At 35.7% G+C, this 25865-nt stretch overlaps 2 protein-coding genes and 1 pseudogene across 3 annotated transcripts; all 3 read right to left on the reverse strand.

Annotated features, from left to right (window-relative positions):
* Positions 1-248: 248 nt before the first annotated feature.
* Positions 249-2826, reverse strand: LOC143593894 (16 kDa phloem protein 2-like). The gene is made up of 7 exons (XM_077073366.1): positions 2768-2826; positions 2449-2553; positions 1990-2116; positions 1831-1902; positions 1281-1326; positions 725-1037; positions 249-324 (listed from the first exon to the last, which is right to left on the reverse strand). Exons 1-7 carry the CDS (start codon positions 2808-2810, stop codon positions 284-286), a joined length of 747 nt encoding a protein of 248 aa, XP_076929481.1. The 5' UTR covers positions 2811-2826; the 3' UTR covers positions 249-283.
* A 3890-nt stretch (positions 2827-6716) lies between these two features.
* On the reverse strand, positions 6717-11427 carry LOC143593890 (putative E3 ubiquitin ligase SUD1; annotated as a pseudogene). Its single transcript, XR_013146217.1, has 7 exons — positions 11390-11427; positions 10935-11282; positions 9984-10319; positions 9564-9721; positions 8646-8809; positions 8422-8568; positions 6717-7334 (listed from the first exon to the last, which is right to left on the reverse strand). The product of XR_013146217.1 is annotated as a putative E3 ubiquitin ligase SUD1 (transcript).
* A 5046-nt stretch (positions 11428-16473) lies between these two features.
* On the reverse strand, positions 16474-20209 carry LOC143593891 (wax ester synthase/diacylglycerol acyltransferase 4-like). Its single transcript, XM_077073364.1, has 2 exons — positions 19418-20209; positions 16474-16524 (listed from the first exon to the last, which is right to left on the reverse strand). The coding sequence occupies exons 1-2, from the start codon at positions 20162-20164 to the stop codon at positions 16474-16476; spliced, it is 798 nt and encodes a 265-aa protein (XP_076929479.1). The 5' UTR covers positions 20165-20209.
* Between the last annotated feature and the right edge of the window lie 5656 nt (positions 20210-25865).

Genomic DNA, 25865 nt, shown 5'->3' on the forward strand with positions numbered 1-25865 from the left:
ACAATAAATGAAATCAAAAAAATACTACATGATATGACAAATGACAATAACATATGGCAATGGCATTGCCGCATTTGGTAACTATTTCACATTTTCAACAATTGTAATGAAATTATATTATTTTGTGATTTTTCAAAAACATATTGACAAAGACTTACAACGTCACATGATTTTGTCAAAAATCGTTTTTAAATTTTTGTTTTACATAAAAAAAAATACGACATCATTCAAAGATAACAAGACGATTTGTTGCCGGATATGAGTTTGTCATTGAACTTTTGCATCAATAAGGTGGCGGAGGATACAATCCGGGGAACGGAGAACCTGATAATGAAAACAAATGCAAATCGATTCAACAAGGTTAAAAATACAAAATATTAGTTTCATTATCATAATAAATTTTTTTAAGAGTGTTAAACGTGTAATTTTATAAATAGGAGTTTCAAGAAAATTTTGAAATGTAACCCAAATAATAGACGTAGCGACTTTTTTTGGATACGGTTATGATTATTTATGTATAAATAACCAAACCGATATTCAACGTATATATATATTTTTTACTTTCTGTAAATTGTATGTTATGTATTGGAATAGTTTGGTTAACCATTTTTAGAAACTAACAAATTAGTTGTCATTTATTATGAACCGTTTATAATCAAAACGATCGTTTATGAAAATCTAAAAACCTAAACATCGATGCATGTGAATGACATTTGTTCATTACCAGGGGGATAATGTGATCCGTAAGCTGGATTTGGTGGATACGGCTGAGGGGGATAAGCACCACCAGGTGGAGGATAAGCGCCACTTGGTGGAGGATAAGCTGGTGGTGGTGCATACGCACTAGTATTATGTGGGTAGGTGGAGTAGGGCGGAGGATATGCACCACCGGGTGGAGGATAAGCACCACCTGGTGGAGGATAAGCCGGTGGCGGCGCATGGTACATGGCCATTGGAGGTGCATGTTGTGGTACATGTGACGGTCCTGATGGTGCATAACCTTTTGATGGTTTATGAGCAACATCTTTTGATGGTTTCTGTGTAATGAAAGGTAGACAAAACGTTTGTTTAGCTTCAGAAAAAATATTATTCATAAAAGAGTAATATATATATATATATATATTTGAATGCCAATTTTCTTTTTCTTTTTAAATCCATCAAACCTTGCATATGTAAGGATTTGAACCTAGCTACTATCACATTTATGAAGAGTAAACATCATATCACTATACCAATAGGCCTTGAGTATAGAGTCATTATAAAGCGTTAATAGAACTTACATTTCCAGTAGTATAATGCATTATTATTCGGACCTCTCCAGCATGCCTGTATATCATCAAAAATACGAAATAAGTTTGTATCTCTTTAATCAACAGTTTTTAAAATTTTGTAATGTAATGCATGCTATCAACATAAAACTGTATAAAATATAAACAAAATTTGAAATAATTTCGTATATCTTTTATTTTCTTGTTGGATCTTTCTTTTATTTATAAAAATGTAATATTTTTTAAAGAGTTAAATGTAAATGATTAATTACATGTAATTTGGTTGTTGGACTTTTATCATAGAATTATATAATTAATTACATAAGCAATTGGTTGGTTATGGTGTTGGACTTGATTTAAAACTTTACAAAATCTCATTTATTAATTTGTTTACTACCTTTGTGTCCATAGTTTATTTATGTGAAAAATTATCAAAACAAACAATGTTAAAAAAAATTGAAATAGAAATGCTTTTTCAGCCTATAACTAGACTTTGTTAACATTACAAACTTATACCATTTCTTTTTCTTTTTTAATTAAATTAAAAGTTTAAAACGCAAACCTGCCGGTTGTACTTTGTAAAGGCCAACTACTGTCATCAAATCCTTGCGAAAGAGCTTTTGCTAATGGAATCCTGTAATAAAATTGTCAGTTCACTTGAAATCAAAACGATGACGCATCAACAAAGACGAACATAAGATTATATAGGAAGAGCAATTACTTTCCACCACCGATGAAATCATCGTGTGTCACCGTATTGCTATTCCAAACCGATACATTCATCTCTTTCAATCCTTCGATTAGAGTAAAAACGAACTTCTCTTGAAATGTAGGGTTCTTGCCTCCATCTATACCACATAAAACAAAATTAAGAAGTGCGCATCTTCATGAAAACATTAAACTTTTTCAGTTTTATGCGTAATAGTTTCAAGCCATTGTAATGATTAAACTAAACAATGTTTAGTTAATTAAAAAAATAAGATTTTAGGAGAGAAAAAAAAGTTTAAACATATATGTTCGCTCTCTTTATTAAATACATAAAGTATTACCCGCACAAGGCAACATGGGCCACGCCCCATTTACACGAAAGTCGTAATGGTGTTAAGGCATTTATGGGCCTATTTGGCCTTGGATTAACGCCCTATTACATATGTTCTTAGAAGAGGATGAGAAAGGTGACCTGTACAAGTACGAGTGGTTGATTTACTGCTACCATATTCGATACTGACATAAGGATCTTGCCTTGAAATCCATTCGGTATCCTTTAGTTTACAGCAACTAACAACTAAAATCGCATATGAAATAACAAAATTAGTTCATGATTCATAAATCTCAAATCGAATGCAGTTTTAACACGTCCAAAACAACTTATTACAGTCATAACAAATTTCATGATGTTTACAGCCACAACAACAACCGTACACACTAAATTACATAAATAGCTAAACTATAAGTAGAGTATGGAATTGTGTACTTTCATGTTAACGGAAATAGCGTACCAGTTACTTCAAGGAGATTGCCATGAATGCTTTGACTCATCATTGAGGATTAATAATACTTGAAATGTGAACAATGGAGAGTACAATGTATGCAATTCCTTATATATGATTTAAATTGCTATTGACTTTAATCAATTTGAACATTTAAACGCGTTTGGCAGCTAATTATTCATTTATTCCAAACAACTTGCTATTTTTTTTTAAATTTATTATGGTAACTACAATCTATGGTCATATGGCATTACCATCTTCTGCTACCTGTTTTTTATTATGTTTTATACTTTGAAGCGTGAACAATGTTTTATCTTATGGGGAGTTGCGACACAGCTTGTTGCCAGCTTACCTGTCATTGTAACTTTTTTAAGTTTAATATAAACTTACCTTCCCTAAAAAAAGACCGCATTAGTCTTGCATAGTTGGTGTTGCATGTCCGGTTTTGAACTAATCGAATAAAACCCCGCGGTGAAGTGTAGGGGTGTTTTTCAGTTTGGTTTTTGGGTTATTCGGTTTGAAGATTGTTCAAGTCGAACCAAACCGAATTCAGTTTTTCTTTCGGCTGAATAAATTGAATAACTTTTTTTATTACTTTTTTATAATACCATTATTTGTTATTGGATATTGCTGGGATGAAAATATTAACCTAAAATTTAAATTTGTTAAGCTAAATGACAGCATCTAAATGTTACTTTGTTTATGATTTTGTGGAACCAAAGACTAAATCGGTATTCAAATAACCAATTCGGTTTCGGTTCAAAACAAACTGAATTTTTTTTCGAACGACCAACAAATAAAGCACTGACTACCCGGGGTAAGCCAATGTCAAAAGGTGACCCATACGCTCGCAATCGCAAACAACGCTAGCCTGCTAGGTAGCCAAAGCCCATCATCTCCTGTTCCAGGAAAACCCGTTACCCGAAGGCACACTGTAAAACCTAGTTGAATTCAGATTCAAACTTGAGGAATGTGACCTCTATCCCAAATCGTCAATTCCCTTAAGATGCTAGGCAAAAAATAAAAAATAAAAACGAACCGAAAATGACTCTTTAATTCGATCCGGTTTTTAATTGGTTTCGATGCTATTCAGTTTCTGGTAATATCGGTTACAAATCTAGTAATGAACACCCCTTGCATTTATTTATTTATTTTTTAAGAGAAATTACTTTTATTAACATCAATAAAAGAATATCATTATAATACAAAAGTAAGTAAACGGGCAATAAGTTACGCCATACCAATTGTTATTTAATTAAAAATAAAAATATGTTACAATTATCTTTTAGACGACCGGGTCGCTGCTGACTTTATAAAGCAATGATTGTTTATATCGTTGACTTTTACATTTCAACGACTTTTTAGGTAATTTCTAAATTGCATATGCTTTTTGAGTTTTTTCACATCATTTTGTCCATCTTTTAAAAATTGTATCAATAACAGACCAAACATAACAATGTTATAACTTATAACTCACTATGTATGAAAGTATGAGTTATTTTTAAATGAATTAGTTTTATTATAAAAAATGGATAGCGTAGTAGGTTGTTGCATGTTTGCCTTCTGTACCGATGTAAACACTACTTTTAAGAAATTTCAATATAACAAATGTTAGCAGTTCGATTAGTTAAAACTAGAGCTCTTTTTTTAAAGGATGATTTGTTTACTTTCTAGGACCTGAGCCATGAACTTTGGGTGTTTATGACACTCTGCCACTGGATCACCAACCCAATGACAATCTTGTCTATTTGATCATAATTTGTGGTTCAAGATAGTCGTCTGCTCTAAAGTATTTTGGTAGTTGTATTAAGGTGCATATGTCCTAATATTCTTCTTCAAGTGATTGAGGGTTCAAACCATATGATGAACAAACACGTTGATTTATAAGTATTATTAAGTGGGGGTGTGAATTAGCAGAATCTCGAGAAAAGAAAAAAAAACTAATCTAATAGACAGAAACAAACTAATTGTATGTTTTTATAATTCACGTGTAAAGTTAACGTGTTTTATTCTGGTTATATGTGACATACTTGTATGTATTACGTTCATTTTCGGTTTATTAATAATCATTACTTGAACTTTGTTATATTTGTTTTTTTAAATGTCATCATCAAGAGATGATCTATATATTAATAATCAACTCGACTCAAAAGTACATAAATCAAATCTTGAAGTAGGATTGGTCTAATGTATTTTGACATTTTCTCAAGGGACTTGTTTGATAGTTTTTTTTTAAGTTGACAAATTTAAATAGTCATCCACTATGAATAAGTCATAGCACCACCTTTTAATCTAACATTTAAGTTGAGAATATTATAAATCAAGCATTTTGTTTTTATATTTTAATTTTAATAATAGGTTAATGGCATGGTTGAACAATAAAAACAATATAATACATAAACCTGTATATTACAAAAGTTAAATAATATAAAAATTAGTTCAATTATAAAAAATATTTATGAACAAACTAAGCTTTTTTAAAAATAAAAAATGTTTTATAAAAAAGTTATAGATATCATTATTATTTAATAGGAGAGATGGACGACTGAACAAAAACCAAAAAATTATAAAAAGAAAAAAAAACATATGTATAAATATTAGGAGAAAGAGGCGAGAAAAAAAAATAACGATACACCAGAGAATGGCACGTGACAAAAATAAATATTGTTTGTAATATACTATATATATATATATATTTAAATGAAACGAAAGAAAACGTACTGTTTTACCCCTTTCAACTTATAAAACATGGTAAGTAAAATGAACTTTTTCTGGTGTACATATTGAAATCCAAATGTCTAAAATCCGGTTACCTAAAGTTAGCGACATATATTTTGTTATTATTTTTGTTAGTTTCTTATGGTTTAACCTTCTAAATTGTCGTTGATAGTGGATGTAAAAAAGGGGGAAAGAGTACTAATTGTGACGCTTTGTTGAAAACTTATTATTGACATCACTCTCTAGATCTATATTATTTTCTAATTTATGTTTCATATCTAACTTTGAAATTTTCTTAAAGTAACCAGAAAACAAATGAGAGTGAAAGAAAGGATTTTATTTTTTGAAGTATGTTTCAGGTAAGAAAATTAGTAATTTCCATGAAAGAAAGACCAAATAAAAGTATATGAAATGAAGACATTATATATATATCCCAACTTGCCATGTAGAATTGACTATGGTTTTATAACATAAATACATAACAATTATGTTTTTTTATTATGCTGAATATTGTGCTAAGTGAAAACAGGGTGTTGATTGATGGGGTTCATTCTCGTTATTTTAAAAGATGGTTTGTTTTGTTGCTGGGAAACAATTAGTAGATGGTTGGACTTGGGGTTATAGAAATAAATCGAGTTTTTGCTTCATGGGTGTGTTAGGTCGACTAGGTGGGTGTTACGCTGTAATGGGATTTTAGTTGGTGAAATTATCGGTGGAATTTCCCCACAACCTTCACCAATGCCGGGAGTTGAATGATCGGGTTCCTTCTTGATTACAAATGTCGCTTCGGTTGTGGGAATGTTCATGAATCATTTGATCGGAGGGTGATCTATCGTTGGGAAAGACTTGAGAAACGATTAGTAGATGGTTCGACTTGGGGTTACAGAAACAAATCAAGCTTTTACTTCATGGGTCGACCCACTGAAAGACGAAGGTTGTTGGCATAAGAAGCGTTTGGGGCAGTGTATTGTACATGGCGAGTGTTATGGCGTTTCAAGAATGATCATGGAAGATTGTGTCTTCCAAAAGAATAAGGCTTCGACGATAACGGTTTTAAATACTAATGTTAACTATTCATTTTTGTGGTTTGATAATAGAAACAAGCTAAAAATCAATTGTGCCAATATGTACATTTAACTTAGTTTTTAGTTTTTCTCGGCTAATTTCTTGCTAGTCGTCGGTGCTTTATAAAATTTAGTAATAGCGTTCACATATCGCTTAGAAAATAATGGGATAATAATATAGTAAGCCTTTCCTACGGGACGGATAAAAGAGTACATTGCTATTTTACGTAACAAACGAAACTAAACAAAAATAAACATGTGCCATCTTCCTAACCTTTTACATATATTAACATATTATAAACTCATTCAAGTGCCACCGAGTTAACTCACCCTAAGACCGCAACATTCCGTCTATGCCTCAAACCGACATCATTGTCCCATGGGTCCAACACATTTGCAGTCTCAACCTCATTTGTATTATTACTATCTTCCCCAAAATTATGAAGGTTTCGACCAATCATATACCAATCATCTCTAACCGAGTTGTGGAGGTAGGTGAACCACACATGGAACCGTTTGGCACAAAAGCACAACAAACTCAAACCAAGGCACCCGAGCCATGCAAACCTGTAGACAGCCGAGTTAACCACTAACGGGTACCCAAATACAGGAAACACCCCACAGGCTAGGACATAAGGAACGCAGAGCGCTGTAAGGAGTTTAATCATGATGGGGACCACGATCTCTCGTAGGACCCAAAATGCTTGTAGCCTTGAGAAACCTTCTTACCTTACTCTCTCGAGTTTCACTCGCCAACTGTCGTCCATTAGAGGCATCACATGATCCAGCATTACCTGTTTTTTTAATATTCCACACAAATATGTAACATTAATGCTATGTTTAATCTCTTGGGGAAAGTTAACGTACAAACTAAAAAAAGTGTGCTAGCTGAGCGAATCAAGTAGTGTAATATATATACCGGTAGTGTTCTAGTGTAATTATGTAAGTAATTACATTGTGATGTAATGAGTTGTTGAGTTTTCAGAACTCGAAATAACTCAATGTAACAAAAAATATTTTGAATTTTTTTTACATATATGTAATATATGTAGGTTACATGTACGTTGAAAAAGTACAACATTTTTTACGCATCAAGTCAAATTTTTACATAGGTGTAACAAACGTTTAAATTAGTGTAATCACTGTACATCCTTATTCTCTCTCTTAATTTATCTATTCTATTTAATTAAATTTGTGGTTAAAAATGAAGTTCTTTTTTTTAAATGTGTGGTTAAAAATGAAGTTCTTAAAGTTCTTAAAACTCGACAAGTTCTAAAATTATCCCTCCCTATATAATTACACTATATGTTGTATATATAATTTAGCTATTTGATTCGAACAGTTAATACGTTAATTTAATTTGTATTTGATCCAAACCCTTATCTCTAAATGCTCATATAAGTAAAGAGAAATGACAGATAAAACCATGACATCTGCGTAAAAGTCCCTAAACTTATAAAAACCCCAACATGATCCTTTATATAAAGTTTATGGACTTAAAAAGTCACTAATGAATATTAAAAAAAACAAAACCAAAAAAAAAACTAATCATCTATGTTTTTGACAGAACTGAATAAAATGGCCAAACAACAGGGACAAAAAAAATGAACTTAACTCTATATTCGATGACTTAAAATATATGGACACCTAGAACACTTCCTATACTCTTTTTAAAGTCTTTTATTATATTAACGTGTTAAATACGATTACAAAAGCGATTTGTTTTAACAAGTGATTTGTTGGGAGGTTTTATGCATTTTGAATACAATTCAAACAAAAAAAAAAAAACATCCCATTCATGGCCAAATTATAAATGAACTGAAACTTGACATTAAAAATTTAGTATTAATAATTAAGAGAAAATGAGTGATGCAAACTTACCAATCGAGTCCAAATCTTAAGAAAAACAAGCCCGAGAGCCCAATCCTGATACAAGAGAAAGGCCGGGCTTTCATCCATAGGCACCCTCATTGGTACAATAACCAAAAGTTCAAATAGTAGGCCAATCAACACCGGGATAACAAACATCTGTAAAAAAATGGCGTTAAACGTGACAGGCAGAGAAAAAAAAGATAACTATCGAAAGTGAGAAAGATGATATTTACCCAAATTGATAATAATACAGTACTCTTGACAACAATCGAACACCATATCCAAATTTGAGCTACTAAAACTGTGGCGCTCTTTGTTCTAAGTTGGTCAATGCAATATCTTATGCCCGTCACTGCTGTCCAGATAGCATAACTTCCAATAATAAACGCGTATATGTCTGAAACATACGGTAACAAATGTAGTTAGTTTGATTTCTCAAAGCAAAAAAGTACATTTATAGACACACACACACAACAAACAAATTCTTCCACTGCAAATTCCATGTCTCATTTTTGTCGAGAATGTTTAGGCCTGGAAAAAGTGTCATTTAGGTTGATTTTTTGTTGTTGTCTATATTAAAGTTTCAAACTTTAATACATCTTTATGCACATTTAACTATAATCAACATTAGAAACGGGTGTGAATGAGCCAAGTCGAGCTCGTCTAAGCTCGAGACCAGCTCGTTTAAACTCAGCTCGTTTTTGAGCTATGCTTCTAAAGCTCAAGCTTGGCTTGCAAGTAGATTAAAGCTCGAGCTCTATAATTTATACATTTACACTTGAAATTATATGTATTCTTTTATAAATTTATATATAACTCAATATAAGATATATCATAATATATATTATTATACTTTAACATGTTAAATATAATATACATATACAATAGGCTTGGTTAAGCTCGTAATCGAGCTTATTTATTTAACAAGCTTATATTTAGACTGGAGCTTGTTTAAGACGGCTCTTTAGTGAGCCGATCTCAAGTAGCTCACAAGCAGCTTGGCTCGTTTACACCTCTAATATTCCCAACTTGCCAAACCCATCCATCTTTCCACATCTATTATCAATAGAAGCAAGTTTTAAAGTAGTAAATGAAGAACACCCATGCTTATGAACCGCAGCGAAATAAAAGTCCTGAAACAGTTATCTTACCATTGCATTTGATACCATGTGTTATAAGAAGAGGAACTGCGTTGAATAACATTCGACCAAGCGATACAGGCACCAAAATTAGAGCAGAATTGAAGATCAGCAATGTCATCCATGCCGCCAATAAAAGCAGCACAATGCACACAACAAACATATACCTCCTACAAAATAAAATTTCAAAATCAACATTAAATAATCTTAAAAAACTTACGAAACATTCTAGTTATCCTTCTAGAAGTACAATTTTTTATGATTAGGAAAACAACGTTATGCATAATGTTCTCTTCCTTTATACAGTGAAACCCGTTATCAAAGTAAACAATTTTATGAAAACTACTATGCAATGAGTAAATTTGATACTTTTAGCCTACTGAAAGAGTAAACATTATATTATGACTATGCAACAATCAAATTAGAACTTACTTGGAATTAGATTGCTCATCATTATCCTCTTCTGCAAGATTAGCTCGGTTTAATTCTTCAGGGGGTAAATATCCCACAACAGCTCGATCTTGACCCTCAAGTTGACCATGTATCCTGTCCTGCCTGGCTGGATCATTCACGTTTTCATGTTCACCAATGTCTTCGGGTCTGGGCAATAAGTAACCTGTTAAACCAAGGGCCCACCCAACTGCAGTAAACCAATAGTGCAGAAGTGATTTGATTGTAGCCCGCAGCTTAAAATGCTTCACAGCAAATGGAATAAAAATTTGGAAGAGAAGCATGTCAGCAGGAATTTCAGTGAACGGGTCAGATACTCTGCAATAAACAGAACATTAGATGGTTTTAGTATTACCATTGATAAATACTAGTTAGTTGTATCAATAACCTTTAGTTTATTCATTTTACTAACTTTACCCTTATTATAGCTAGACAGATAAACTCAATATTCTCAGTTTCCTCTCCTCTCCCACCTTTTCTCATGTACAAATTATTGTTCTTATTTCATCTTAATAAAGAGTATTTAAACATTGTTTACTTTCTGGTAAATGATCAGATTCAACCTTTTCAGTTCTTTTACAAAATCAATATTCATATAATATTCTCACAGTTCACTTTCACCTATAAGAAGTAGCATATTTTTATCATCTTAGGTTTTTAGAGAAAAAAATATTCATATTTAGTTTATCCATTTTTTTTTGGCAAACATGATACAAATGTTCTGCTTGTATTTTCTGCAATGATTCATAGAAAATTTGCACCGCTTCCTTTCACGGAAAATTAATTAGAAATCAAACAGATATCCAAGTTTCTAAGATGAAACTAGTACAGAAAATTGAGAGGAAAGATAGTAAAAATATTATACTATGCAGTATGGGGTTAATATATACTAAAGGCAAGATTGATAAGATGCAAGTAAGAAAGAAATCTTACGATACATCAAGAGGGAAGATAGAAGGAGCCACTCGCATAGCAAGATTAACCGGTAAAAAGACCAGCATTACAATTAAACTCCCATAAACAGCAGCTGACAAAAGCACCTTGCGAGCATGCTTATACACAGGATCATCAATTAAATCCCTATATGAATTGTAATCAGGATCAGCTGGATCCCGCAGAAAGTAAAGAACTCCATTCCGCAAAACCTGCAATTTAAATGTGAGATGTTTCCAAAAATAAGAGATGGTAAATATAAAATGGAATTTAAAAGACGGATAACATATGTGGAAGCCAACCAAGTATTCAATTTTGCAGTTGATGTAAAGATAGCATACTCCAAGTCTTAACAAATATATAATGCACCAAAAATGTACATTATTCTCACTCCAGATAACTTTTACAACATTTATTTTGTAGTTAGTTTTATACTATAAACAAAATAAACTTACTTTGATCCCATAAAATTAAAGAAAAACATAAAGCCCATATTTAATACGGTACTCTTTTTAAAGGTTTCCTATGAGATACCTCAATAATAAAGAACTGACCGGCTACACCAACCCCGTGCGCCCCACCAGCATCTTCATCGTTCACTTCTTATTATGAGAAACAAGTGAAGAAAAGAAATAACCCCCCTGCATACAATCTATTTTGGAAAGTTCATAACAATATTCATAACTCAGATGCCAATATATTTGATAACGGGGCTGTCAATTTATGACACGGACTTATTAACACTACACGACACGGGTTTTAATAGGTTTAGGTTTGAGCTTAACAGGTTTCAAGTCTTAAATTGGTCGACATGTTCTTTTTTCCCTTGTCTTAACATGTTAACTGTTAGTAACTTGTTACATACACTCCTAAAGTCCTAGACTCATATCTACATAAGGCATTTACATTTAATTATCCGCATAAGTGAGCAGTTCAACATCAACTAACGATCCAAACACTAGGGGTGCAAAAGATCCGAGCTACTCAAAATCGGCTTGTTAAAAAGCTCGATCGAGGAGCTTCATCGAGCCCGAGCTCAAGCCTAAACGTAAGCTCGTTTAATAAACGACCCCGAGCGTAAGCTCGTTTAATAAACGACCCCGAGCCCGAGCTTCACTAATCGAGCTGAAGCCGGCTCGCGAGCCTGTCATTTACATAATTTTTTAAAATACATACTTAATAATTATTAATCAAAATATATAATATGAAAAAAATAAATAAAAATAACTAAACAATATATACTATTTTATACATAAAATTGTAATAGAAAAAAGTACACAAAATAAATTATAACTATATAAAAAATAGTCAAAAATCTACTCACGAGCCAGCCGAGCTCAAGCTTTGAAATTAAAGCTCAAAACGAGCCAGCCGAGCTCGAGCTTTGAAATTAGAGCTCAAAACGAGCCAGACGAGCTCGAGCTTTGAAATTAGAGCTCAAAACGAGCCAGACGAGCTCGAGCCTTGAAATTAGAGCTCAAAACGAGCCAGCCGAGCTCGAGCCTTGAAATTAAAACTCAAAACGAGCCAGCCGAGCTCGAGCTTTGAAATTAGAGCTTAAAACGAGCCGAGCTCGAGCCTTGAAATTAGAGCTCAAAACGAGCCGAGCTCGAGCTCATTTGCACCATATAACTTATAACTTAGGGTTCTATACTTCTATTCTATCAATAATCACAATGCACTCTCCTTATATTCCAGCAATTCTATTTTAATTCATCATATCATATAAAAATACTAATAATAACGATAATAATAAACGTAACATTTTAACATACTAGTAAATGAATAGTTAGTTAGTACGAAATGCACTCTCCTTATAATCGATCAATTCTATTTCAATTCATCATATAATAATAATAATAATAATAATAATAATCATATAATAACAATAAAAATAAACCTAACATTTTAACATCCTACTAAATGAATAGTTAGTTAGTGAAGACACACTAAATGACCCCGGGCAGATTACGGATAATCTGGGGTTAAATAGATGTTTCCCACGAGGGGTTAGACCCGGCAAAGATGGTTCTTCTGATAACCTGCAAAACAGACACCGTGAGCTCGTCACTGAGAAGGGGGGGTACCTCCTTGTGACCACCCTCCGGCGTGAGAATCAGACTAGATTGCTCTTGAATATAAGTGTATATTAAGAGATTGCTAGAGCAGATATCAGGTATAAGATATAAGATACAAGATAAGATGAGATGATCATACCATTTGGGGTATTTATAGCCGAAGGTAGGTTTCCAAGAAGGTGTAGCCGGCTGAATAGTATTCATGTTCTACCAACTGTGGCCTACGCACGTGCCATGCTGGTAGTTGGTGGGTAGGCAGCGGCCGACAGTGACCAGGCCTGCTGTGTACTATTCCTTTTCCACCAACTGCAGGCTATGCACGTGGTATGACAGGAGTTGGTGAGTAGGCAGCGGCTAATAGTGACCTACAGTACAAGAGCATGCTGCTCGCCATACTGTTGTCAATGAGCTGTCGTATCTCTGGTCAGATCTTTTGCCCATACCTCGTCAGGTACAGTACAAAAGATCCTCCAGTATCGTACGGACTGGCTCATTTGGGCGGGAGTATTCCCCCTCCCGCCTTTGTGCGAGATTGTTCCCGGCTTTGCTCATTCCTTCAGGTGACTACTGAATTATTGAGAGCTAAGTGCCTTGTGCGTGTAGCCTTGCTGCGCGGCCTGATGGCTTGTATCCGCAGCTGCGGGAACAGGCGGAGTACTTCACCATTGGGAGGCATTTCCTGCGGGAACAGCTTGCGTACTGCGCGTAAGGACGTCACGTCTCTGAGCATGGTGGGTCCTGCGGATCCAGTTGGTTTCTGCGCAGACGTCTCTCTTCAATGTGAGTCATGCGGGTCCAACTGGGCTCTGCTGGGACCTACCTCTTCAAGTCCCCCCAGTCCAATGTTCTTCTCATGAATGTTTAATAAGTGAGGTGAACTTTTGGACTTAAGCAAAGGGTTTTTGAAAAGGGTTTAGTTTTAAGGTTTTCCATGGGGATTCTTCCCGCGGAAGTCCTAATGTCACTTGCAGAAATTCCCGACTTTCCTGCTTGATCTTTGGGTATGATGCGGGTAGGTCTGTAACCTCCTCGCAAGTCAGGAGCGTTGAGTCCCACTTGTGTGGATTCTCCATGAGGTTTTGGTAGTTTTGAACATAGTGATCAATTATGTTAAAACCACCAATTCCATCTTGGAGCTTCAAACAATATAGTTCTCGACGTTCCCGCTATGCGGGGATGTTATTCCCGTTTCCGCAAGCATGGCCCAGAAGATCCTTCTTGGTTTCAATTCCCTGCGGAGCGCTGGGTATGTGAAGGGTTTTGCCTTGACACTGTACCCGCACTCGTCTTACGGTTACTTTACTTCCAAGGTATTCCTGGCGTCAATTCCCTGCGGGTGCTAAGTATGTGAAGGGTTTTGCCTTAACACTGTACCCGCACCCGTCTTATAGTTACTTGGTCGCCGAGGTATTCTTGGCTTCAACTCCCTGCCGGTTGCTAAGTATGTGAAGGGTTTTGCCTTAACACTGTACTCGCACCTGTCTTATAGTTTCTTGGTTGCCAAGGTAAGGGGTATTTTCCAGCTTACTTTTGAATCTTTTTGAAATTTTGAAATTCGAAGAGTTGGTGAAAGGATAAGAACAGTCCAAACTGTTGAAACGTCGTCCGACGGTTTCTTCTGACTGTGTCAGGACGTGCAGGAAGTTATGGCGACGTGACAGTACATGGTCATTCCAGACGCTTTTTCAGGCGCGTGGGCGCGATTTTTCGGGCGCGTGGCCGCAAAATTAATGGCACGCGTCCTTTCAACAGCTGTTGCCAGCTTGCACTTTGCCACGTGTCATAGTTTCATTGCACCTGTGATTTCTCTCTCTTCCGCATTAAATTCATCGCATTAATTGCGATGAGTATATAAAGGGGGAGAGAGTCCTTTGTAATTCACACTTTCACTCTTCTTGTAAATGATTTCCGGCGAATACTTTCTGCCAAGCATTCTCCTGAAATCATTCCTTTACCTCCAAACCATGTCTTCTACTCACGATTTCGAAGCTGCTGCCGAGGAATCTGACGTGCACGTCGAGATCCCGACGTCTACGTCTGATAAAGACGATAAGAGCACTGCTGGCGAATGCCAGTGTGCTCTTCCCACTGAGCTTTTTCAGTACATCGTCCGGAAGTTCATGCTCGAGCCGTTCGAGCCTGAGTTTCCGGAGCCACACCAGACGGTGTACGATGCCCCCAAGGGCAAGATAGGGGTGTACGCTGCATTCTTCGTTTATGGGAATCTCAGGTTCCCATTAACGAAGTTTATATACCGTGTCTTGGAGAGGCACGGGGTGCATTTGACGGAGGTACACCCGATGGCGATCGCCAAGATCCGCCACTTTGAGTGGGTGTGCCTCATTCTGGGCGTGGAGCCCCATGTTGACCGGTTGATGACCTTCTATTCTTAGAGGTGCATTCAGGGGTGGTACACCTTGGTCAACCGGATCAAGGGGCTGAAGATCTGCGCAACCGAGCGCAGTCTTCGGTCGTGGAAGAGGGAGTTTTTTTATATCTCCGCTCGCGTCGTCCCGATAGCGATGACGTTTAAGAATGGGATAGCACTCCCCGCCCTTCACGCCCCAAACTACCAGGAGGCGGAATGGTTCGCCAAGATCTCCCGGATCCAGACTCCGGTATACCGCTTTGCGGAGTCTGGGATGGTGATGCTTGGGATGAGCCGGGTGTGGAAGGAGGCGTCACAGGTTCCCATCGTCCTCGAATACGGTTTGAACTCTGTCCCTTACGGTATGCTTTGTCTTATTTGTTTATATAGGTTTGTCTTCTAACTGTTTCTTTTATTTCAGAGGGGAACGACTTGCAGTCTCTCCTGCAGCCGCGGGAGAGTGATGGTCCCGCTCGGATGGGTACTCGTGCTCTCGATGAGAACAAGTTGCCCATCTTGGAGCAAACTAGGGATCGGTTTGTGGAGGTCTACCCGCCAGGCCACCCTATTCTGAGCGCCACGCGGCCAGGTAAGGCGTTATTCAACCCTCGACCTCTCAATGCTGAAACCTCTGCTGGAATTCCTCTAATCTTGTCATCTTCTGATGAGAATCCGCAGATGGTCCTCTGTTGGTGCGGAAGAAGAAGGCTGGCGGCGGGAAGGGGAAGGCGAAGGTTGCCTCCACTGCCGATCCGGTGCATCGGTCTGATTCAGAGACCGAAAGCGAGGAGGTGGCGGGGAACCCTGGTGGTGCTAAGATTACTGCTCCGGAGGCTGAGACGACCGTCACCTCCGAGCAGCCCAGGACAACGACGGTGAGCGGCGTGAAGAGGCCGGCTCCATCGGGTTCGTCCCCGCCTGTTCGCACTTTTAGGCTCAAGAAAACCCGTAAGTACAAACTTCCTTTACTTTTTAACTTCATATCTTTCCGCCATTATACTTATATCTTCTTTGTGCAGGCGTGGATGCTACCGCATTCCAGGGTGGAGCGGGGAGGAGCACCTCCGGACCCATGACGGTAGGCTTGGTCAACCTACCTGAGACGACCTGATGATATTACGCCAAAAAGAACGTCATTTATTGTCTGCATTCAATAATCTGCTATGAAGTTTATACATATGACAATAAAAATTGCATATACATCCAATATGGATTTATACACAATGTTAACGTTCCTTCATGTAGTATGTTTAAATAATCATTTTGCCTATCATTGCGTTTGCAGAATATATTTTATGCATATGAAACAATGTCTATAACAAGTAATGTCTCATAACCAAACCAAACATCAAACCGATTCTTTAAGAACAACTTCATAGATAATATAATAAGATATTTGTACTTTTGGCATACATTTACAATTTTAATTTATACTGATTGGTATGAAATTTATCATCCCATATGTACTAGATAATATAAAAATTTTGTTTACGCAAAACATATAATAGTTTATTCACGACTTCAGTTTGTAACAAGTGGATAGCCCTAATCATTTTTTTATATAATTAGAATTATTGAGTTATTTTGACACCCTAACTTCCATCATATATTTGATTATTTAATGTTAATATAAATGATAGTATCCTTCACCTACATATGCCTTGAAAAATACCATTCAATACTCATTTTAAACTTATTGAACCCACAATGGATGGAATGCCCGAGGTTCGGGTGAGGTGGCACTTGGAGAAAACAAACTTATTTGTTGTGAAACTAGTTATTAAAACTTTAGAATATGATGAGACATTGTTGTAACGGTTTGTTGTTATGGGTGCTGTTAGACATATCAGTTGTGCATCTATTTTGTAATATTTAGTCACAAGTATATATCTTATTAACTCCCTTTTTCTTTTTGCATGGTAGTAGTTTTACTTCTAGATTCGTTTCATTTATATGATCAATAGTCTAAAGTAGTATGTCAAGAGTAGCTAAAAGTTGACATTTTGTAACCATCATTATCTGTAGACAATTCCTTCAGTAAATTACTATTTATCGATCTTCAAAGCTACGATAACCGTGATAGAACAGTTGGAACGGGTTCGAAGATGGTTCCTTTGGAAAAATATTCGGAATAATTCGAAGATGTGGGAGGTCAAATGAGGATATAGACCATCTATTCTTCGAGTGCAGTATATCAAGAAGAGTTTGGGCTGGTATTCATCAATGGACTGGCTTCAAGGTGGATGAATGCAACTCGCTTAACCAATTGGTTTCTTTTCCGTTTGCAATGCCAATTGATGGTAAGTCAAGGAACTTGGTCTACGCGATTATTTTATCTACGTGTTGGTTGATATGGAAGGCCCGAAAAGCAAAGGTTTTTAGAAGCGAAAATATTGGAGCGGAGAAGATATTGGACAACATTAAAATCAGCTCGTTCACGTGGCTCAAACGCCGTGCTAAGATGGCTACTGTTGAATGGTCTAGTTGGTGTTATTTTGACTGGTCCTGGTCGTCTTAGTTGCTGTATGTTAGCATTCTGTTTGTTGTTTTTGCTGGCTCCCATATGTGCTCTGTACTTTGTTTTGGGCTTAGCTACTTGCTAGTGTCTTTTAATATTATTGCTGTTCAAAAAAAAAAATAATGCCACCCACCCACCCACTTTAATGGACCAAGCAAAATAAAAGGCCATCTTTGGTGGGCCCATGCACTTAGTTGCCAGGTTCTAGAGAATCACAGATTTTCAAAATTTAGAAACTATTTGGTTGGATCTAGAATTGCCTGTACAGTTAGTATGTACTGTTAGTCTGATATATCATGTGTCGGATAAGTTTTTGTTTTTTAAAATGATAAAAGATTAAGTCGATGATTCATATAAATTAAACCGCTAATGAAAGTATATTTAAAACTTCTTTACTTTGGGGAGATTGTTTATTCATTTGGTTGATCATACTAGACATGCATAAACCGATTAACTGGTTATTCGAAAACCGGTTACTTTCATAACCGGTTATTGGTCAACAATTAACTAACCGGTTAGACTGGTTAATTGGGTCGGTTAGTAACCGGTTTTCAAGCACAAAAACTCTAACCGGTATAACCGAATCGGTTAACCGGTAATTAACTAGGAAAAAACCAGCTTTTTAAAAAAATAATATAAAACCTAAACATGGTTTCGGTTAACCGTTTATTAACCAATTCTGATGTCAAAATGAAAAACCGGTTACTAACCGCCGGTATTTTCTGGGTAGAAACTAGTTGGAGACTGACTGGGGCGGTTACTAACGGTTAGAGAATTAGTTAAAACCGGTTTGGATTTGCATCTCTAATCATACCGGCTACCGGATGTTATACCGATTCAATATTTATTTATTCATTAGTCATTTTCCTTCCAAAATCTCTAGTTATCTCAGCCAACATTATATATGAAAACTTTGTACTTTTGTTAACATTGTAAGTTCAGATTAAAAGATTACGTACTTATATATTTGGTTGTAGTCTTGTTACATATATCCTTAAAAATTTAAAATTATTTACGAAGTCACTCGATTTTTAAAAATTTGGACTGATAAAGACGACAACATGACCCTTCAAAGTTAAAGTTGTTCAAAAAGTTGAACCGAGCTGAAAACTTGAGCTCGATCTTGGCTCAGGTTTTTTAACTAACCCACCTCAGTCTGGTTTCGGCTCCATTTCATATAGCTTTAAACCAAACGATAACGGAGAGTTAAACTTAAAAAGTTACAGTTAGTCTAAGAAGCTAACGAGCGAGTTGTGGCTCGAGCTCACTCGAGCTTGATTATTTACAAACCGAGCCAAAACCGAGATTCTTATCCACACATCAAGGTGGGACCTTTAATATAACTTTCCGTGTTCTAGGCCATTTGGTTCCCATCAAACAACGACATTTAACAACCAATTTTATTGTGACACGTCACCAAACTTAACGGCGGTTAGTTGCATCACATACCATCAACCTTAACCTAACGGAAAACTTAACGGAGACTTAACGGAAAACATAACAGAAATTTAAAACTTACCGCATTGGCAACTTTACTCTTAACCACTTTCATATCTTCGAGACTAAACCTGGCCGTTACGAGCTTTCTCGGCCACAACTCCACCCCTTCGCCGCCTCGAACCGCCGTCTTTCGGTCTTTAACCCATAACCCTCTCATTATAAACTCCGTTACATATATTAAACTAAACCATATTATTTTCAACACTTTTATAATATTATCCAAACTTCCTAATTTCCTCGGCTTCCGTGTCGGTGACGTTTGTATTTGTACAATCGTAGGCGTTTGATCTGGATCATTGAGTTTCCGACATAAAGTCAACATCAACGACATAAGCGATATACCATCGCCCAGCGCGTGGTGTATACGCAACACCACGCATTTATGGGCGGTCAACACATGTACCTCCCATAAAGGTTTGTCAGTGGTCAACGGACACGAGACTGTCAGGTCAGCAATGTATCCGTTGACCACTTCCTCATCCCTGTCACTGTCTGCTTTGTCTGGAGGGTCTGGACGGACGATGACGTGGCGGTTGATGTCAACTTTGGTTTTCCGCCAGTGTTCACCGCCGTGTTTGTCCGTGACTAACAGGCTGGAAAACCTGGGGTGTTTGATCATGAGAGAATCGGAGATGACGGTTCGAGCGGCTTCTACATCGATAGCCCGTTCGAGGCCGAGAACGCCGTTGATGATTTGATGGGTTTCGGGTTGAATGAATAACCGGCCGGCCGGTTTTAAAGGTTGGTCGTCTTCATTGGTAGTCATTTGTGTTGAGTCAATGGTTGGAAGGATGCATACGTTTTATTATATATATATAGTTTCTTATTTATATATATATATATATATATATAAATCTTGTGCTTAAATAATAATAATATGTTACAAGTGTTTAATTATTTATGAAACGCATGTCAATCTTGTTTACTAATTAGCTTAAAATACTAACAATAATTAATCACGTTTTATAAATTTTAAAATGAAGTCAACTTGGATGAAGAATAATCAATAAATATTAAACAGTTAGCAAGATTAATATTGTATAATTTATTTGGTTCAGTTGTAAAAATCACTAGACGGATTTTAGACGGTCGACTGGGGAGTTGGGAGTACTCGGCCTTAGTCGGAGAGTACTCGGGGATGACTCACCGAAAACTCAGCCTAGGCGGGAATTACTCTGAGTATTGGACACCTAGGCGCGATTTTTAAAACCATACATTTATAGGATTAAAACATTTAATGAAAATTGATTTAGTTTAGAAGAAAAAACACTACGTATAATTTAAGTAAAATACTTTCTTTTAATTGCATAAAGTTATTTCTAGGAGTTAAATAAATATTTTATTATCTTTATCAAATGCATAAAGTTATTTCTAGGAGTTAAATAAATATTTTATTATCTTTATCAAATCTTTATTAATTTTCCATCTTAAAGTTTTGAAATGGTCACACACTAAAACTAGTTGCTTAAAAGTTAGAGGTCTCTTCTTCTTTTGTCATATTGAGTACCGATACCATACTGTTCATACCGAAATGAATTGTATCACTAATATCAACAAAATGTTCGATGCAACACATGGTAGAATTCCACTATTTATATCAACAACGATAATTCTTGTAATGCATGTATAACATTTGAGGTTAATTTGGACATCAATAAACTCTTTTTATATAGATTGCTTGTAACTTAATGGTACCAAGATGCCGATAAGGTAAAGTCTCTCAAGTGATGTAATTTTAAAAACGTATGTTAGTTTGGTGTTTAAAAATAAAGAAATAAATAAATAAAATAAATTTCATTCATATTCAACTAAATATATCTTATGTTATTTAAAATAATATAATAGAGTGCCTTTTGAGTATGTTATTATTATTTTTTTGTCATCGCCGTCGTCGCTTAAACAACCAATAGTTTATTTAAAAATCCACCATATATTACAGATTTACAGGATTTGAACCTTAGCTCGACCTTTAAAGAGATCAATTATTATTGCTATTATTTATTTATTATTGTTATTATTATTATTGCTAATATATATTTATTATTATTATTTCTTCCTTAATTATTTTGTTTTTGTATTCATGTTGTTAATTACAAAATTTTGGTGACTATTGTTTTGTATTTGTTATCATGTGAATAATAATACATAACTTCAAAACCATATCTATAAACCACCCACATATTTTAAGTGGATGTGTGTTTTTATGAATAAATTCATTTGTTGTGGAACACTATAATAAATTCGTTAGGTGTTGAATATAAAAAGAAGAGTAGATTGTTCAACTTTTTTTCACGTTAGTATCGTTATCGAATTTATTTATTTAACTTTTCATTTATTAAAGAATAACACATATATTTCACTTTCATGATAACCGGTCTACTAAAACTTCATATATGGTTATTATTAATACAGGTAACCTTGTTATCTCGTATAATAAATGTATCAAGACAAATTAGGACATCATTGTTGATTTGTTTCCAACACGCCAATTAAAATTGTCAATATTAAAAAGACAAATTAGGACATATGATTGTTGGTTTCAAACTTCTAAATCATAACTACTTCCATCTAACGGTGATGTTTAATTAGACCGTCCGTTGTGGTCCAGGGAACGGTGGTCCAAACAGATAAATTGAGCCACGTCACGCGTGAACATCACAACGGGTAGCGAACGGTGGTGTGATGGGCAAGCATGAGCTGGCTAGCGGCCACGATAGGCAATTAAGTGAAGGGATAGGGGTGTGAATGGCTAGCGGACCACAACATGCTCAAGTGAATGGTGGCGCGATGGGCAGGGGTGATGGGTTAGGTCCAGTCAGCGCCATGTGACGCAATATGAGATGAATCTTGGTGATTACTTCAACGACAATGCATAGTTAGTCTTACACGAAGTAAGAGTCAGAACAATCAAAATTTTTATGTTGCATGTATGGAAAGTAAACACTCTTGAACTATCAATATATAAAGTTTTTTATAACCGATGTAACATGTAATATATCAGGTGTTATAGATTTTGTTAGGAGCAAGTCGGGTTGTAGGGTAAGGACTGACGATTAATAGGGAGTAATTGGATTGGGATTTATAAAGTTTTCAAACACACACACACACCAAATTTTACATATTAATAATATGGTCTGATTTATGACAAATTAGCGATTAATTTGTGACTAGTCAGTGAGGTACCGACTGCCGATTAGTCATTGCTGTAACATCCAGACCTCTCGTATCACCAATATTGTTCGCTTTGCCCCTGATGGGTTGCCTATCCGGGAACTCACGGCTTTGTTTTTGGTTGCCCAGGTAGAGACTTCCCAGGTGGTCACCCATCATAGTACTACTTCCAACTAAGCGCGCTTAACCGTGGAGTTTTCATGTGCTGCACAGCCAACTAAGCCCAAAACGCGTTGGCTATTGAAGAGGCAGGACATTTACTTATGAACCAAGTATCTCTCTTGTCCACGGCCGATGTGGAATAGCCTAAGAGTGGGACGATGTTGTGTTTGCCAAGGGTGATACAAACAACCCCCTTTGGACTCATCGTCCTCGATGAGGCGTGTCTCATCATCCCGAACGGCACATGAGTGGCTCTGATACCACCTGTAACATCCAGGCCTCTCGTACCACCAATATTGTCCGCTTTGCCCCCGATGGGTTGCCCATCCGGGAACTCATGGCTTTGTTTTTGTTGCCCAGGTAGAGACTTCTCAGGTGGTCACCCATCTTAGTACTACTTCCACCTAAGCGCGCTTGACCGTGGAGTTTTCATGTACTCCACAACCAACTAAGCCCAAAACGCGTTGGCTATTGAAGAGGCAGAACATTTACTTATGAACCACTGATCTCTCTTGTCCATGATCGATATGGGATAGCCTAAGAGTGGGACGATATTGTGTTTGCCAAGTGTATTACAATTGCTATTTTACAGCCATGATTGTACTAAAGGGATTGTAGCCCAATGGTATCAAGGTGAGGTGGAGTCTCTCCCTCAAATAACGAGGGTTCAAGCCACATAATGAACAAAGATGGAGTAATAATTTGTCGTTAATAAATGTAATACGAAGGAAAAGAATATTATGTTGAAGGAGTAATAGACACTTGTTCTTTGTCATCATGAAATTTAATCTTTCATTACTTAAAAAGACAAAGTCTTATCCAACATATCGATATTACTAGACAAAAACCATTTATTCAATTTGAAAAAACCCATATCAGACATGCTAAAAATACTCAAAATTGGCTTCATGTCATATCCATCTTAAAGATTATAATTCTGATAGCCTCGTTTACGTCCCTTGAAATTAAAGAGGCCGTGTAGTCATGTGGGAACAATAAAATACCAGAGCGGACGATTTCTCATAAAAATTTTAAAGCAATTTCGAAATAGAAGCTATAACATTTACGTACCTAGGGCTTTCGGTAGATGCAAACATGAACCATACAAAGAATCGGCAATCACTCATACATATTAATGACTAAATTGCTTTATTTCAGCGGAAAGTAATATTTATTAAGGCGGTATTAGCTCCATTGTAGGTGATAAAGACACTAGCTAGAGGGTTTAAAGGCAAAATGTTTTTTTAGGAAATCACAGGGGTGAACAATAAGATATGTTGGATTTCGGGGTATAGAATGCTAGAGTCTGTTTGTTATGAGGTAATATATTAGACGAGGAAATCGAATTGATGAAGAAACACAAGGGGGGGGGGGATGATTTTGAGGTGTTTATTAAGAATGCATTTTTTTGTTAAATACCTTACAATGTTCTATTTCATTTCGTATATAATTTCTTATTACTTTATTCCAAACATTACCTTAGTTCTAAAGGTAAGAGTGACTTAGGAAGGATGTACAAAACTGACTCTACAACTCCTTCGGTTACTCATGCCATTATATGATGTGGCCTATCTAGTAGTAGTACAAAACTGATTCATCTGTCTAGCCCTTCTAGTATTCATGATGTGGGCTCTGTCTTCTGGGCTATGAGTTTTATTTAGCCCAATAGTGCATTGCTCCTCTATTTTTAATCTCACGTGGAAGGTGAAAAGGGAAAGTTAACGTACAAATTAAATTAACGTGATAAATGTGATAATCATGTAGAGTAATTATATATACAAGTTACAGAAAAATAAAAACAAATTAATTATTTTAAACCAATATATTCTCATGTGTCGAATGTTTTTCTCACAACATTAAAGCCTTTAAACCACTAAACTCTTAAGCCATATTGCCTACACCATCGTAACACTGACCCCTAGGCCCTAACTCTTATCAAACTCAATTCATATCAAGCAAATAATTCATAAATGACAAGCTTAAAAGAATGTATAACGTGGGTGTTTTATGAACAAGACCAAAAAATCGCTCTTTAATAACTCCACACTTATCAACATATCTCAAAACTGCATCCATTTGCTCCTTTATAAATATGTGCCTCGACTCGTCAACTAATTTGTGCAAATCAATTACAAATGTCGTTACAAATTGTGTGAGAAGTCATTTGGTTATCCTCCAGAGCATTTCATAATATAATTTTACCAATGAATTCATTCGAATCAAATATTGTAGATTGTTATATAACAAGATGAAACCGCCAATAGTCAATAAGCACGCATTAAGCAATAAGGTTTAAATAATGAGACAACAACAAAGTATGTTATTTATATTGCTATTTTATGGATTTCAAGTTGTTAACATTCTTTATAAAAAGTCAAGTCTTTTTTTTTTACAAATTGCTCTTAAACAAACAATATTTTAATAGATTATTTATATCAACTTGTTTAAATGTAATAAATTATGATTAACTAATTTAGAAGATCCACTATTAATTTTCCGTAAATTAATTGAAAAGAATGATGTGATGATATGATATTATGATACAAGTGTATATATTTGTTTTTTTGATGACACCTATTCTATGAATCCATTTTTAAGTGGTCAATGGTCTTTCAACATTCGAGTTTAGAGATCGCAACATCTTCGCGTCGAAAATGAGAATAGTTTTGCACAGGTGTAGACCACACATCATCTAAGTTGTAACAAGACATTTCTCGAATAAGACAGTTCATTTAAGACCTTGTAGATTGCGACTTCACTTTCGCTAAAGTTTTATGAAAGTCACTCCATGTCTCCGTCTCACTACGGAATTTTGTGAAGATCGGTTTAAGTGGCTTCCTCTTCTACGACTAGCCTAAAATTACATGTAATTAACAAAATCATCAAGAAATAATCGGCTAAAGATAACAAAACAAATCATCAATGATCTTCTAAGTAGTCATATAACATATTTGAGAAAAAGTACCAAAGTAAAAGACAAAAAATCTAGCTTATTTGATATCACTAATTCTATCAAAATATGTTGTGTATGAAGTATGAAAACAAATATTTATTTACATAACAAAGAATTCTATACAATTCTCTTCATCTCAATATAAATTACAAGATCAAATAATGCATAAATTTTCTTACTA

Source organism: Bidens hawaiensis, unplaced genomic scaffold, assembly GCF_021521415.1.
Source record: "Bidens hawaiensis isolate Kalapana, Puna unplaced genomic scaffold, B.hawaiensis_p1.1 tig00042882_1, whole genome shotgun sequence".
In the NCBI taxonomy this organism is placed as follows: Eukaryota; Viridiplantae; Streptophyta; class Magnoliopsida; order Asterales; family Asteraceae; genus Bidens; species Bidens hawaiensis.